The 13,156-nt window shown below is 44.5% G+C and overlaps 1 protein-coding gene across 1 annotated transcript in view; it reads left to right on the forward strand.

Annotated features, from left to right (window-relative positions):
- The window catches only part of SEMA4C (semaphorin 4C), a 102,916-nt gene that overhangs the window by 21,503 nt on the left and 68,257 nt on the right, over positions 1 to 13,156 (forward strand). Inside the window, exon 2 of the mRNA XM_087706109.1 lies at positions 8,060 to 8,291. Within this exon, the coding sequence (XP_087562235.1) occupies positions 8,129 to 8,291 (163 nt within the window). The 5' untranslated portion in view covers positions 8,060 to 8,128. The remainder of the gene's footprint in view (positions 1 to 8,059; positions 8,292 to 13,156) is intronic.

Here is a 13,156-nt window from a genome sequence, read left to right on the forward strand (position 1 = left end):
CGACCAAAAAACCCCTCTCCAGAAAGCCTTCGCTCCGTAGCTAAATCTCCGCATCCAGATTTCAGCTTCATGAAAGTTAAAATTAAAAAGTTGGCTTTCTGCTCCACGTCTCCCCCTAATGCCTCATTTGCAGATCTTTGTGAAAAACCTTCTTTTGCATCGCTTGGCCAGGGGACTCCATGAACAGGAACCCATTCCCTGTGCTTAACGAGAAGAACGAGGGAAAAGTAAATCATCGTAATTACATCCACGGAGGTCCCGTTGTTTAGAGGAAAGTGGGAGGCCCTCCGGAGACCGTGTGGAATAGCCCGTGCAAGTTCGGTCACGCTGTTGTTTGGGGCGAGTAGGTGCACGTCAGGTTTGAAGAGCGAGTTGAGAGTACTTTAGTCCAATGGCCCTTGTGGAGAGAAGCTTTCTCTCTGTCTCTATATAGCTCTCTCTCGCTTTCTGTGTGTGTCTGCCTGTCTGTCTCTTTCTCTCTGTGTCTCTCTGTCTGTCTCTCTCTCTTTCTCTCTGTCTCTCTGTGTCTGTCTCTGTGTCTGTCTCTGTCTCTCTCTCTCTGTCTCTCTTTCTCTCTGTCTCTCTCTTTCTATCTGTCTCTCGGTCTCTCTCTGTGTCTCATTCTCTCTTTTTCTGTCCGTCTCTGCCCATCTGTGTGTGTGTGTCTCTCTCTCTGTCTCTGTCTCTGTGTGTGTGTGTGTCTATCTCTGTCTCTCTTTCTCTGTCTCTCTGTCTATCTGTGTCTTTCTCTCTGTCTGTCTGTCTTTCTCTGTCTGATTGTCTCTTTCTCTCTGTGTGTGTATCTCTCTGTCTCTCTTTCTCTCTGTCTCTCTGTGTCTGTCTCTGTGTCTGTCTCTCTCTCTCTCTCTCTGTCTCTCTTTCTCTGTCTCTCTGTCTCTCTCTGTGTCTCATTCTCTCTTTTTCTGTCCGTCTCTGCCCGTCTGTGTGTGTGTGTGTGTCTCTGTCTCTCTCTCTCTCTCTCTGTCTATCTATCTTTGTCTCTCTTTCTCTGTCTCTCTGTCTATCTGTGTCTTTCTGTCTGTCTGTCTTTCTCTGTCTGTTTGTCTCTTTCTCTCTCTGTCTCTCTGTGTGTCTCTCTCTGTCTCTCTTTCTCTGTGTGTGTGTGTCTCTCTCTCTGCCCCCCCCTTCCTATCTGTCTCTCTCTGCAGCCTCTTCTTTGGCTGTCTCCTTTCTTTAAGGTAGGTGGGGGGGGGAGAGACTTACAAACAGCTCTGGGCTGCACCCTCCCCCCCCTCCCTGTCCATTATTATTTTTTATTTTCTATGAGTGCCTCGCGGGCATCACATTCACTCCATTTAATTACATTTTTTGGAAATGGAAATAAGGTTTCAAAAAAGCAAGTCAAGTAGGGTAGGGAGAAAGGTAACCCCCAGGGAGATCAGAGATTCTCTCTCTCTCCCTCTCCCTCCCTGTGTGTGTGTGTGTGTGTGTGTGTGTGTGTACACACATGTGCATATTGACCCCTCCAGTTAGCCTGGTAGATGGCCTGATGGGAACCAAAGGCATCTGGTGGCTCCATCCAAGAACATTTGCAAAAGCCAAATTTGATTCTCCCAACAATTTGTGCAAAGCACTGCTTTACAAGACAACAGGCTTTTATTTTCAAAAATCTAGATTTCCTTTAGCTAGAAAGATGTCTTAAAAAAACAAAACCACACACATACAGACACCCTCCTTTGTCCTTTATTTTGGTCTTTAAACTTTTTACCATACAAACGGTACCACTTAATGCCTGGTTTTTTGAAAAAAAGATGGACATGGAATGGTCTTTTAAATGGTTGTGGGGTTGTGGGGAATGGTTGTAGGGTGCATGTGGGAGACATGTGTGAATGCGGGGGGGGGGCTTGGGTCACCCGCATTCGCAGGGGGTGCAGTACGGCCCCCCTTCGTGGCCAATTCTTCTTCCCAGGAGGCCGCAGGGAGGCCTACTAGGCCAAAACGGGAGTGTGGGGGGGGTGTCATGTGCGCATGTGCAGGGGGAGTGCAGGGGGTGTACTGGTGCCTGCTGGGAGCACCAGGTACCATTCTGGTATGATGCTACAGAGGGCCCGCCTGCCCTCCTTACCTGTATTTGACCCAACTGGGCCATTTGCGCATGCTGAAGCATCTCAGGGCAGTAGTGCGCATGCGTATGGGTTGCGACGGGATGGAGAACCCACAACTGGTATGCGCCCGTACTATCTCGTGCCTGCACCCATGCTAACTCGTGCCTGCGCCCCCGCTTTTGGCATGCAACAACAAAACGGTTAGCCATCACCGTCTTAGAAGGAAGCCAGCCAGGAAATAACTCCTATCATACGACAAAGGTGACAGGGTCAGTTGCTCATCTGTGTACGTGGGGAACCTTATGGGAGGAGCGGCACCCCAATCTATAAATCACGGGGCTGGGCCACTGATCTGTCTAGCCTCGTCCTTTGCTTCCTCTTGCAGGTGATTTTTCAAAAAACAGGATGTTTTTTTCGCTTCCTTGTTTCATTTGCACCTGATATAAAAGTTCCAACATTGAGCAAAGAGGTGCAGGAAAACAAATGTGCAAAAACTGCAGATAGTCCTTGATGGACAACCGCAATTATGCCCTTGATGTTTGTCGTTGAGTGAGACACTTGTTTGGTGGGTTCTGGCCCATGGTACCGCCTTTCGTGCCACCATTGTTAAGTGGAATCACGGCAGTTGATAAGCTAGTGACCAGGTGGTTAATTGAATCCGGCTTCCCCAATTTGTTGGAAGGTTGCGAAAGGAAATCACATGATTTTGGGACAACAGCAACAGTCATAAGAACATGTCACTTGCCAAAGGTCAGGATTTTGATCACGTAACTGTGAAAAATGGCAATGAGTCACTTTTATTAGTGTCGTCGTAACTTTGGTCACTAAATGAACTCTTGTGAAACAAGGATTACCCTCACTTCCTGGTTTCTACGAAAGCCAGTGCTTGGGTGTGAACCGTAAACACTCCACAAGTTTGGGGTTTGTTTTGTTTTTGATGGGGGAGGAGGAGGAGGAGGGAATCTGCTTGGCTTTACCATTGTTGCAAACAGAGTGTGCAGAAATGAACAGATTAACACTGGCAATCAAAGAGAAAGAACACACTGGTTATTATACTATATGGGAATCATTTTATCGATGGTTAGAGAATAAATATAAGAATGAGAAATAAAAGTAGATGAGTAAAATATAGAAAATGTATTAATAGAGTTAAATAAACCAAGAAGAGGATTGTTATAGTATTAGACACTTAAGGTATTGGTATTAAGCTAAGACTAGATTAAATAATGAATATGATTGCAAATTTTAATTGTTATTGCACAAAACATTTAGGCCCAGGCGACACACTGTTTAATGGAAGATGGATTGTTTGTATTAAGATAAAATAAAAAGCACCAATTGTTGCAAACCTTTCAAAACAAAGAACAATGCAACAAAACCCCACAAAAACAACACAAAAGACACAGATAATAATATCCTGGATGAGCAAATTATTTTGCAGATGACAGGGGATCCTATCAGCTGGATTGAGCTAAATTAAATTGGAAGCAGGCGTATCAGTTATATTAAGGAAGATGTGTGTTTTGCTGTTTGTGTTTTGGCCTCACCCAATGTGTTTGTCACGGACTCGCCCATTTTGGAGAGGAGGATGGCCTTTGGCCTGGAAATGTTCCTGCTATAAAGCTTTCAGGGGACAATAAATGTTCTGGAAAGTTTTCCCCACCACTCCTGAAACAAAAGTCCATCTCCAACTTGGAACCAAATGCACTTTTTCCAAGCCATGAAAAATCCCAGCCCTTTTGAGTTGGCAAGAGATTCCGAAGAGAGAAATTTGCTGGGGGAGTTTTCCCCCCAAAAAAGACTTTCCCAGATTTACAAAATCCTATTGTTGGAAGAAAAATGTCCTTCAGGGTTCAGTTTATTTTATTTATTTATTTTTATTTGTCATCAAGTACAAGGAAACAAGTATGAAAACACATGGAAAAAATGGCACAAATAAATGGACATAAATAAGCAAAACATAGCCATAAACACATAAAAAGAGTACATATAAATGGGGACAGTAGAACAGGGATGGTAGGCACGCTGGTGCGCTTATGCATGCCAGACAAGGAATAATAGATGGAAATTAACCAAGGAGAGATTCAACCTAGAAATAAGGAGAAAATTTCTGACAGTGAAAACAATCAACCCATGGAACAGAAGTTGCCCTCGGAAGTTGTGGGAGCTTCGTCCCTGGAGGCTTTCAAGAAGAGACTGGCCTCCTATTGGAGCAGAGGGTTGAGCAGGGGGTGGACTAGATGACCTATAAAGTCCCTTCCAACTCTGCTAATCTGTTAATCAGAAGTAAACACGAACATCGTTGGTTTATAGAGGAACTGGATTCGGTTTTGCCAATCTGTCCAAGCATTCCCGTCGTGTAAGTGGCGAGGAGGGAGCAAGGAGCAAAAACGAAGACTTTTGCATGGAGGAAATAAGAAGGGGGGAAACGGACTGGGAAGGGTTGACCAGTTGCTTTAGCTGCTCGAAATTTTTGTGCTTCCTTTGCAAAAATATTCCGAAGCTGAGACTGGGGAGGAAAGCTCTGCTCCTCCTTCTCCTCCATTTGCTGTTTTTGCACATTCCTTCCTGGGCCATTTGCCCTCCCATCAACGTCAGTGGCTGGGCTTCAAACAATCAGCTGGGTAAATAATATCGCATCTTGAAAAATGACACCAGGTCAATTCAACTGAAGTTTAGCCCATCTGCAGCTTCTGCTGCCTAGTGCCTGCCTGTAGGAAAACAAGTAACTTTCCTGCGTGTTGTGATGGAAGGCGATTCCGGGGGGTGGGGGGGAGAAAAAAACAACCCCAGGCTAGCTGGAGTAGGTATATCCTGTGCAAAAAATAAAATAAAATAATAATAATAATACTCTGCTTGCTTTTTCTGCCAGTTGGAGAGAGGCATTGCTAGCTGCTGCAGAATCCAACTGGCATCCAGTGGCCTTGAAAAAACCGAGTCGGGGCTGTGCAGTTAGTTGCCACGTCATAAAATTGAACTTTGAATATTTCAAAAAAGGGGCAGGTTCCAGAAACATTTCTGCCGGTCCAAGTATTTGAAAAGGACCAATCGAAGCCTTTGAAAGAGATGCTTGGATTAACTCGCCAGCTTTTGATGCAACTTATTTTTAAGTAAAAACTTAAAAAAAAAAAAAAAGATTGAAGCAGCCTTGTGAAAAACGCCTGGGAGAGATAGGAAAGTTGAGAAAGGTTAAAATATACACTCTGCACCCAGAAGTGGTTTTCGCAGGCACGGTGGAACAAGGGCTACAATGATTAAAGCTTTTAAAAATATTTAAAGTATTACATTAATAATTTCCCCCTTTTTCTAGCACCTGCATTTCTGACATGAGATGAGACCGGGGGAATTGTGAGGCTGTGCATGGAGTGAAACAGTACTGTTTTAACAGATTAACAGAGTTGGAAGAGACCTTGTAGGTCATCTAGTCCAACCCCCACCCCAAAACAGGAGACCTTACACTATTTCTGAGAGAATGGCAATCCAATCTCTTCTTGAAAGCTTCCAGGGATGAAGCTCCCATAAGTTCTGAAGGCAAATTCTGTTCCATCGGTTGATTATCCTCCTCACTGTCAGAATATTTCCTGTTACTTGTCCCAGTTTCTGCCAACCTAGCCGTTCGAAAGCACGTAAAAAATGCAAGTAGAAAAATAGGGGCCACCTTGGATTGGAAGGTAACAGCGTTCCGTGTGCTTTCACCGTTTAGTCATGCCGACCACATGACTACGGAGACGTCTTTGGACAGCGCTGGCTCTTCAGCTTTGAAATGGAGATGAGCACTACCCCCTAGAGTCGGGAACGACTAGCACATATGTGTGTGGGGGGGAACCTTTACCTTTACATTTTATCTGTGTTTGTGTTGAATTGGAACAGTTTGGCAGAGCCTCCAATACAAAAAAGGTTGTTTTGAGTCTGAAATAAACCATTTTCCCCCCCTGCTTCATGCACCCTCTTCCCCTAAGAAACAACCCCCCGCCCCCAGCCACTTGCTTATTCCTGAGCATCGTATGAGCCATATTTTAAAAGCAGTGCATGAATGCATCTCAATGACTCCATATCTAGCGGGCTTGATACTTATCCTGAATGACTAAAATCTGCTTAGGAGACTGTAGAACTAGCTTTTGCAATCCTGTGCAGATATCCACAGGCAGATAAATTTATTACACCCTTTCTGGTCGGGGTATCTTTTTATAAATCTTAACGATGCTCAAACCTCTTGCAAGAGAAATCTGAGAATCGTGAGCTTTGTATATCCAGGCAGTTTGGAGAATTATCGGTTTGGGGAAAACTGAGCTACTGATGTTGCGATGAGGCGGTTGGTCTCTACATTTTGGGTACTCATTCACAAATGATTTATTGGTAGAAGATGCTGTTTGTTGTCGTTGTTGCTTGACTTAGCAACTCTTTAGGAAAAGAGTTGCATGATAGTCCCTCTCTTGAAACAAGTTCAAAGAGTGTGTAAGAGTGTGGAGTTAAAAGAAAAAGAAGAATCGGATTATTATAAAATATGGAATAGAATGTATAAATTCATATAAATTCTAGAATTTATATGGCCAGAAAACAGAAGCCAAAACAGGAAATAGAGGTCTTTTTTTTCGCTTTTTCTAAACTAGTATTGAATAAAAATTAACCAAAGTTGCTAATTACTATCAAACTTAAAAGTATTGACCATAATGTAAATATAATGGTGATATGAACAAATTATTATTGTTACAACTGTGAATATAACTGTTATTACACTATTATAGATGTTAAAACCGATCGGAAGGCAATGTTGAATAGAGAGCTATAAAAGCTAAAAATGTAAGCTGATGCAGAAGGCTGTAAGACTATTTTATATTGTGTGTGTTGTTTTTTCTGTATTTGGTTTTTTCCCTGTTTTTAAAGGTTAAATGTTTAATAAAAACTATTTTTTCAAAAAAAAAACAAACCAAAGAGTTTGTAACAACTGTTGTGGGAACTGACACTGCTTTGGAGGGCTCAATTTTTGTGGGGGGAGGAACCAACATTTTGGGGGAAGAGAATGGCACAGTCTATCTCACCAATCTGCTTTTCCCCCTTTTATGCTGTCAGAATTGCCCACCATCAAAGTCCTCATTTCCAGTCTCATAAAAGCACAGGGGAGGAAATTCTCCCTGATGTAACTTGGAACGATGAGATTAGAAGCGCCATTTGTTTCTTTTGGTTTAATGTGCTGCTTACATTTCAGGGACACACTCTTCCATCCAGACCAGCTTTTCTGGGAAACTTAACAAGAAAGCCTTTCCCTTTCCCTTTCCCTTAAATAGAGATTATACAGGAAGCCAGATTGTGAAATCTGGGAAACTGGGAGCATGTGGGCTAGCAAGGAGTGGTGAGGCCGAGGAGGGTGGGGGCGGGGGAACAGGGATTCTCAAATTTCCACTTCCTGTTGCTCATTGGCTGAATCACCAGGGTCCTTGAGCCTCTGAGCAGAAGACTGGTATCCGAACGGAAACTCCCTTGGTGCTTCCTTTATTCCCATGCAACTTTACTTCCTTTTCACCTTCCTTCCTTCCCATTGAGACGCTGGGCATGTGGTTGATGCCACTGTAACAGCTTAACAGAGTTAGAAGGGACCTTATAGGTCATCTTGTCCAACCCCCCTTCCGCACAGGAGACCCTACACCATTTCTGACAGATCGCAGTCCCGTCTCTTCTTGAAAGCCTCCAGTGATGAAGTTCCCACAACTCCCGAAGGCAACTTCTGTTCCATAGGTTGGTTGTTCTCACGGTCAGAAAATCCCTCCTTATTTCTAGATTGAATCTCTCCTTGTTCAGTTTCCATCCATTGTGCCTTGTCTGGCCTTCAGGGGCTCTGGAAAACAGGTTGACCCCCTCCTCTCTGTGGCTTCCCCTCAAATATTGGAAGATTACTGGTCCTTCTCTTCACTAGCCTAGCCATGCCTTGGTGCTTTGGAAAACTGGTTGACTCCCTACCTTAGCCAACTAACCCCTTGCCTCTTCCCCCTTGCCAGGCCAACTCAACTGAGGAAGAAAGGAATCAGGATTCTAACACCAAGAGCAGCAGAAGCAGTTTGGCGTGGATGGTTTTTCTTGGACTACGGTGGGAATCTTCCTTCCCCAGCAGAATGGTTCCTCAAGTGGTCGTTAGCGTGTTTCTCTTAACATCGCTGGTACTCGGCACGGAGGCCTCTGCAGTCAGCAACTGGTGGAACTTGGTGCCCAGGAAAACGGTGCCCTACCACGGTGAGTTATTGTGTCTTCTCAGAGACTCAAAGTCTGTGGAGATTCTCAGTCATCCAGGTCATGGTTGTCCCAAAGGTGCTTTTTTCAAGAGGCAACTGGACTTTCTTGTTTTTTATTTCTTTTGAAGACCTTTCACTTCTCAACCAAGAAGCTTCTTCAGCTCTGACAGGATAGTGGGGAATGGAAGGATTTATATTCCTTGCAGGCAGCTGGTCATATGCATCCTTTTAGAGGGTCGTTGAGGCCACCTGGAGGTTTATCTGTGTCCTCAGGGTCACCTGAGTGGTGCTCCTGGTTCCTGTAGTCTGCAATATTTTTTTCTTTGGAAATCCCTTCCTACTGCCACACCATTCAAAGGGTCTTCATCCCAAACTGTAGAGCTAAAAGTTCCCAGAGATAGCATCGCTTTTCTCGATTGTGTACGGTATTGATAAAAAAAGAGACATGACAAGAAGATGTCTGCAGATGTACGTTTATTGTATGCTAACGTTCTCTGCAAGAATCCGAACTACTAACGGTCAAAGCGAATTGGCGGTAGATAAAAAGAGTCAACGGAATTCAAGGTGGGATGGACTGAGATCTCTTGTGGGTGTGAAGGAACTCTGGTGATGCATTTGACCGCTCCCTCGGACTGCAGCTTAGTCATCTCCTACATCTAATTTTATTTCGATAGTTCTCATTTTCATTCCCTTTGTCTCCCGTTCGGACCAAACATCTAAGTGAGCATCATCCTTACACAGGACTACGTGTTGTATTGAATGCATCATGCTGTTGGCAGAAACGCGAACGGGACACTTATTGAGCATTTTATTGAGCATTTTGTAGAATGGGGTGGGATTGAAAAATGTTAGCAACTGGTTCTCTGCCCAGTTGTTGAGTGGGCGTGGCCATGGTGGGCGTGGCCTACTCAACCTCCTGTACCATGGTGTGTGTGTGTGCGCGCGCACGTTTTTGCCTTTCCCAGCCTCTTGAGGGTTTTCTTGAGCATCTGGGTGGGTGAAAACAGCCTCCCCCGGGCTCCGGAAGCCCTCCGGAGGTCAGAAAGAGAACCATTTCTGGACTTCCAGAACTTCCGGGAGGCTCATTTCTCACCCTCCCCAGGCTCTAGAGCGTCCAGGAGGGCGAAAACGGCCTCACCTGGGGTTCGGAGGCCCATTTCCAGACTTCTGGTACTTGTGGGAGGCCCGTTTTTTTGCCCTCCCAGAGCCTCCGCGTGGGCCCTACACTTACCTGGCATGATGAACAGGCTGCGTGGAGACTCCTGGAAGGGGAGGAGCAGGGTGGGCGGGGCCAGCCCTTCCAACTACCGTTTCAACAGATCAGATGTAAAATTAGCTTCCAGTTTGCCCGAACCAGTCTGAACTGACTGAATCCCACCCCTGCTTGTAGAGGTTTCCATAAAAGCACTACAGTTCTGGTGACTTTAAGATGGATAATCCAGTTCCTAAGATTAATACTTATTCATCTGACGGAAACGATGTGAGATTTTATAGTGACTCTTTCGATTCCCTCGCTATTTCAAATTACATGTTGGCGTTTTGGAACAACTTCCGTTTTCACTCTCAAGAAATGAAGGCCCATCTTTAAAGTTATGGTGGGGATAACATTGAAGCTGTGCTAGGATAGAATTCTGCATTTCCCCCCCCCTTTCTTTAAAGGCACATGCCTAGGTTTTTTTACACGTTACATAAGCACGATATTCAAGCTCTTGAAGCATCCCATTCAAGCGTTTGAAGTTTGAATTAATCGGCGAGTTGGTAGGTAGCTCCACCCATCAATAGGAACAGCAAGGCAAGCAATTCTACTGCTTTGGGTTAACAGTTTAATTTTTCCCCTGTGGCTCCCTGACCTTAATTTCTCCTTCCTTCCTTCCTAGCTTGCATCAGTTTTCAGAGAAGACAGGAGTGGAATTGCTGGGTTGAGTGTCATATTATCAACCACAGTGCTGGTAGTGGTGCAGCATTGTTGTTGTTGTTGTTGTTGTTGTGATGATGATGATGATGATGATGATGATGATGATGATGATGATGATGTTGTTGTTGTTGTTGTTGTTGTTGTTAATCTTTGGTGAGATTCACAGCCTTTGGGGCTGGTTGGTAGCTGAACAGCTTGAGTCCTAACCAAGGACCTAGGAACTGTTAAGGTAACGTCGGAGGATATAAGCTGTTCCAAGTAGGATGGTTTTTTTGTAGAATCAGAATGTTCAAGTCTGATAAATTTAGAATTTCCAAATAGCGAGGTAGCCCTTTAGGTATTGCTCCAAGGGCTCCAATTACAATCAGGACAACACACGATTTCTTTTTCCACAGTCGCTCAACTTCAATTTGCAAGTCCCGGTACTTTGTGATTTTTTCTTGCTGTTTATCTTCAATTCGTGCATCTCCAGGTATTGCAATGTCAATGAACCAAACTTTTTTCTTTTCAACTATTGTTATGTCAGGTGTGTTGTGGGCGAAGTGCCTGTCATCATCATCATCATCATCATCATCATCACTACTACTACTACTACTACTACTACTACTACTACTACTACTACTACTATTATTGCCCTTGAATGCTCAGCATTTTTAAAGAGGAGCCCAAGGCATGAATGAGAGGCAAAATAGCACAAGAAGAAGAGAAGGAGAATTACCTCATGGGGAACCTATGGCATGCATGTCACAGGTGGCACACGGAGCCATATCTGAGGGTGCATGAGGTGTTGCCCTGTGTCAGCTCCAGCACGCATGCGCATGCTGGCCAGCTAATTTTTGGCCTTTTGGAGGGTGGGGGAGCCTGTTTTCACCCTGCCCAGTCTTCAGGAAATCCTCGGGCGAAAAACGGGCCCAGTGGGTCTACTGGAAGTTTGGAAACGAGCATGCAAATGTGCACCCTTTTGGCACCCGAGCAGAAAAATGTTCGCCATCACTGCCTCAGGACTTGGTAAAGGAAAGAGGAACATCAGGTAGCAAATTTGAGGGCTGCCATTGAATCCCTAGCAACCTCATCTCAGTTCACATGAACAGAATAGGGTAGGGTAGGATAACAGAGTTGGAAGGGACCTTGGAGGTCTTCTAGTCCAACCCCCTGCTTAGGCAGGAAACCCTATACCGTTTCAGACAAATGGTTATCCAATCTCTTCTTATAAACCTCCAGTGTTGCAGCATTCACAACTTCTGGAGGCAAGCTGTTCCACTGGCTAATTGTTCTCTCTGTCAGGAAATTTCTCCTTAGTTCTAAGTTGCTTCTCTCCTTGATTAGTTTCCAGCCATTGTTTCTTGTCCTCCCTTCAGGTCCTTTAGAGAATAATGTGACTCCATCTTCTTTGGGGCAGCCTCTGAGATATTGGAAGACTGCTATCATGTCTCCCCTAGTCCTTCTTTTCACTAGATGAGGCATAAGGGTACAATAGAATAGAATAGAATAGAATAAGGGATAGGATAGGATAGAATAGAATAAGGGATAGAATAGAATAAAATAGAATAGAATAGTTGGAAGGGACCTTGGAGGTCTTCTAGTCCAACCCCTTGCTTAGGCAGGAAACCCTACACCACTTCAGACAAATGGTTAACCAATCTCTTCTTTAAAACTTTCAGTGATGGAGCACCCACAACTTCTGGAGACAAGCTGTTCCACTGATTAATGGTTCTCGCTGTCAGGAAATTTCTCCTTGGTTCTAGGTTGCCTCTCTCCTTGATAGATTTCCATCCACTGGAGCGTTAATTGATCTGTTGGCCATAGTTTCCTTGGCCAGGAATCTCCTCTAATCTCTTCAGAGTTCAGCTGCCAAAAAAGCCAATGCAATCCTAGGTTGCATCCACAGAGGGAAAGCATTAAGATTGCTAGAAGTGATATGCTTTATATATGCCAATGCATATATAAATGTCTTCCAATACTTGAGGGACTGCTACAGTGAGGAGGGGGTGCAGCTATTTTCCAAAGCACCTGAAGGCCAGACAAGGAATAATGAACAAGGAGAGATTCAACCTGGAAATAAGGAGAAAATTTCTGAGATTGAGAACAATCAACCCATGGAAGAGAAGTTGCCTTCGGAAGTTGTGGGAGCTTCATCCCTGGAGGCTTTCAGGAAGAGACTGGACTGCCATCTATCAGAAATGGTGTAGGGTCTCCTGCTTGAGCTGGGGTTTAGACTAGAAGACTTTTAGTCCAAAGGAGATTGGAAACTAAAAGATATGAAGAACACTTGCAGGAACTGGGCCTGGCTAGTCTAGTGAAGAGAAGGACCAAAGGAGACATGATAGCAGTCTTCCAATATTTGAGGGGCTGCCATAGAGAGGAGCTATCAAGCTATTTCCAAAGCATCTGAAAGCCAGACAAGGAATAACGGATGGAAACTGATCCAGGAGAGATTCAACCTGGAAATAAGAAGAAAACTTCTGACAGTGAGAGCAATCAACCCGTGGAACAGAAGTTGCCTTCAGAAATTGTAGGAGCTTCATCACTGGGAGCTTGTACAGGTCCTAAATGGAAGGCAGGTTGGCAGTCATTGATTTTTGTTTGTGTGCTCTGGCTGGATGAGCATCGTTCTAACCAAACCCTTTTTCAACAGCTGAATCTCGTTGGTCTTCTTTTTAAATAATGCCTTCGTTTCAGACATGATCCAGAGGCATGCCTGGAAACCCAAGGTGATGATGATGCTTTGGGGTGGAATTAGCTTTGCAGAGGTGCCTGCAGCCTTGTGAATGCTTTTGAAGTAATGAAGTTTAAGAAATCAGTTTGGGGCATGGAGGTTGCCAGGTGCCAGGAGAGATTACATGGTAGCTCCAGATCATTGAGCCTCAAGTAGGAGCCTGTTGTGGCCTGCCAGCGGCCAGCGGAGCTGGCAGCAGATTTGGACAATGAGGAGGTTGGGGAGGAACATATGC

Source organism: Thamnophis sirtalis, unplaced genomic scaffold, assembly GCF_051295495.1.
Source record: "Thamnophis sirtalis isolate CommonGarterSnake01/CBP01778 unplaced genomic scaffold, rThaSir2_p1.2 scaffold_2, whole genome shotgun sequence".
NCBI lineage: Eukaryota > Metazoa > Chordata > Lepidosauria > Squamata > Natricidae > Thamnophis > Thamnophis sirtalis.